Genomic DNA, 3328 nt, shown 5'->3' with positions numbered 1-3328 from the left:
TCGAACCTAAGTCTTTTTTTTGCTTGCATGCTCTTCTTACCACTAAACTTTGTTGTTCTTTTTTTTTTTTTTTACTAAAGATAGGAAGATTTAAACTTGCGACCTCTTAGGTGAATATGGAGAAACTATGTCATTTGAGCTATAACTCATTGACAGCTTTGTTGTTCTTTATTATTTTAAATGTTAAATATTATATAGTAAAAATGTACAATAATCTTTTAGATATTATTTTAATTTTATACTCACTTATGTTTAAATTAATTATATTTTTTATTATTTATAATTATTAATATAAATATAATTAAATATGTATAAATAAAAAATATCAAATTTTTTTATTAATTATAATATAATTATTTTTTATGATTATATGATATTTATTAATATTATTTTTTAATAAATACATATAATATATAAGAATATAATAATATAATAAATATAAACTAATTAATTAATTATTAAATAAAAAATACTTATTTTAATATAAAAATAAAATTAAAAAATTTTTATTACGAAAAAATACTAAAATTTTATATAATTATTTAATAATTACTAGATTATAATTTATTGATTATAATTTGTTAAAATTTAATTATTTTTAAAATATAAATAAAAATATATATTTTTAGAATTTTAATTTTAATTTTAAATTATTTTATATTTTTTATTTATATAAAATCAATTCTATTAATTTAACTAATAATTTATCAATTAAACTAATAAATTAATAAATTAGCCACTTAATCAATTTAATTATCGATTTAATTTTGATTTCTATGTTCCGAACCTCCTCATCCATATCCAGTATATCTATTCTTTCAAGTCAGCTAGATTCGATAATCGATAAAGCATGTGAGTGAAAGTTTCGTGGCTCTAGAAACATGGCTACCTCTTTTGTGGCAGGCAATGCAACACAAAAGATATGTTTAATTATTATTTGTCAGTTTTAATAATTTTTATTGATTTAATTTAATTTATATTTATTATATCTTCTAAATATTTATTACAAAGTCAATAAATTATAACTCAAATAGTTAAATAATGTAATCTTCATATTTTTATTTTTATGTATTCGAATTTTACTCTTAATTAAAAAAAATATCTATTAAAAATTATTAATAAATATTATAACCATAAAAAGAAAAATTATTTGCTCTAATAATTTAATGAAAAATATGTGTATCTTTGTCTTATAACTTTAAAGATATTCAATGTACAATTTTTTTTTGTTGCTTACGGTATCTTCCAATCCAATCCGATAAGTTAAGAATTAATCTGTCGTGGATCTGAACTCTATTTAAGGATTTGTTGTTAGCCAATAAATTATTGCAAAAACAAGGCGAGATTCGAAACTCAACACTTACTTAAGCAGAAGAATGAACTGACTATTCGACCAACCTAACTTGGTTTATATATAGAGAGTGAGAGAGAGTAATTTCAGCATATCAGCTTCAGATATACTAATACTAGTAAACAATTAAACATCAATAATTCACTTCCTTTGTATTCAGAGAATGGAGAACCAACATTATGTAGCGCTTATAGTTGGAGTCACAGGTATGGTTGGGTTTAACATAGCCCAAGCCTTGAAGAAGCCCGACTGCAAGGGAGGCCCATGGAAGGTTTACGGAGCAGCCCGCCGTCCCCCTCCCGCCACCTGGTTTCCTGCTTCCATCTTGGATGATTTCATCAGCTTCGACGCCGTCGATGCCGCCACCACACAAGCCAGCCTCTCCCCCATAGCCCACGAGGTCACACACCTCTTCTGGGTGGCTCTTCAGTTTCAGGAAGACGAAGAAGCCAACATTGCCACCAACAAAGCCATGCTCCACAACGTTCTCACCACACTCAAATCTTCCCCTTCTTCCCGCCTCACCCACGTAACCCTCCAAACCGGGACAAAACACTACATGGGCCCAATTTTTGACCCGGCCCGGTCCACTCAACTCTTGAGCCATGATCCCCCGTTTCACGAGGACATGCCCCGGCTACCATACCCGAACTTCTACTACGCTCAGGAGGATCTCCTTGCGTCCCACGCGCCTTCTCTGACGTACTCCGTTCACCGCTCCTCCATCATAATCGGCGCGTCTTCAAGGAGTGCAATCAACACGCTGGTTATGCTTGGGGCTTATGCCGCGGTTTGCCGCCACCTTAGGTTGCCGTTTCGTTACCCGGGAACACGGTACACGTGGGACCATTTTTGCGACATGACAGACTCGGAGGTGTTAGCGCAGCAGCACGTGTGGGCAGCGGTTACGGACAAGGCCAAGAATCAAGCGTTCAATTGCACGAATGATGACTTGTTTACGTGGAAGAGAATGTGGAAACTGCTGAGTGAGGTGTTTGATGTTGAGTTTGTTGGGTTTGATGAGAATGATGAAGATAGGGTTGATTTGGTGGAGTTTATGAGAGACAAAGACGAGATTTGGGATGAGATTGTGGAAAAGTATGGACTTGTGAAGACTAAGCTAAAGGAGTTTGCATATTTTGAAGCCTTGAAAGTCGTCTTACATTTTGATTTTCAACATGTGTCTAGCATGAATAAGAGTAAGGAATATGGTTTCTTTGGCCACGCCAACACCTTCAAAAGGGTCACATTCTGGGTTCACAAACTGCGTTTCATGAAGATCATACCCTAGCTATAGTAATATAGATATCTTATTATTCTATTGTTATGGTGAAAATAAAGTGCAACAAGCTAGGGGATTCCCTTTATTCCAGCAATTAAAATACAACTATGTGATGAACTTTAATCAACTATTGAAAGCATGGCCAGTTGATGTTAGAAACTTCTTATTTTATTTATTTTTTAAAAATTGTCCTGTCATTATAGAATGGTGTCCAGTTCATATATCATCATCAAGATAGGCCAAAGTTAGCTAACATGAGCTACTCCTGGGAAGAAAACCATATTCGGCAAATTGATAAACTTGCTAACTAGTAACTAGAAGTTAATTTTTTAGACATTATCGTAATTAGTATATGAATAAATAAGAATACTAATTGGATACTAAAATCAATTAATATATATATATATATATTTTATATTTTATATTGATAATTAATTTTAATAATTGATTTTAATGGTATTATTTTTTATATTAAACTTGAATGAACATGTTTGTATTGTATTACAATCTTATTTAGTTGAATGAATATGGTACATATTTATTAGATTGAATTTTTAGTAGAAATGGACCAAAATTTATTCTTTTTTTTCTTCTCATTTTGTTGATTTTATTCCTTTCAAAAAAGTAAAACAAGAATAACTATAAGAAAATAAAATAAGAAAGAGAAGATGAAGAAAAAAATGAAAAAAGAAGAC

General features: G+C 30.6%; 1 protein-coding gene across 1 annotated transcript; it reads left to right on the top strand.

Annotated features, from left to right (window-relative positions):
* The first annotated feature begins 1445 nt into the window (after positions 1-1445).
* Positions 1446-2792, top strand: LOC112703411 (3-oxo-Delta(4,5)-steroid 5-beta-reductase). Its single transcript, XM_025754849.3, has one exon. It carries the CDS (start codon positions 1515-1517, stop codon positions 2640-2642), a length of 1128 nt encoding a protein of 375 aa, XP_025610634.1. The 5' UTR covers positions 1446-1514; the 3' UTR covers positions 2643-2792.
* Positions 2793-3328: the final 536 nt, after the last annotated feature.

Source organism: Arachis hypogaea, chromosome 1 (genome assembly GCF_003086295.3).
Source record: "Arachis hypogaea cultivar Tifrunner chromosome 1, arahy.Tifrunner.gnm2.J5K5, whole genome shotgun sequence".
Taxonomy (NCBI): domain Eukaryota; kingdom Viridiplantae; phylum Streptophyta; class Magnoliopsida; order Fabales; family Fabaceae; genus Arachis; species Arachis hypogaea.
Note: the sequence above shows the minus strand (reverse complement) of the source record. Positions and strands in the feature narration are given on the sequence as shown.

Coding starts and splice junctions, on each gene's coding strand:
- LOC112703411 (XM_025754849.3), top strand. CDS start 1,515: ATGGAGAACCAACATTATGTAGCGCTTATAGTTGGAGTCACAGGTATG.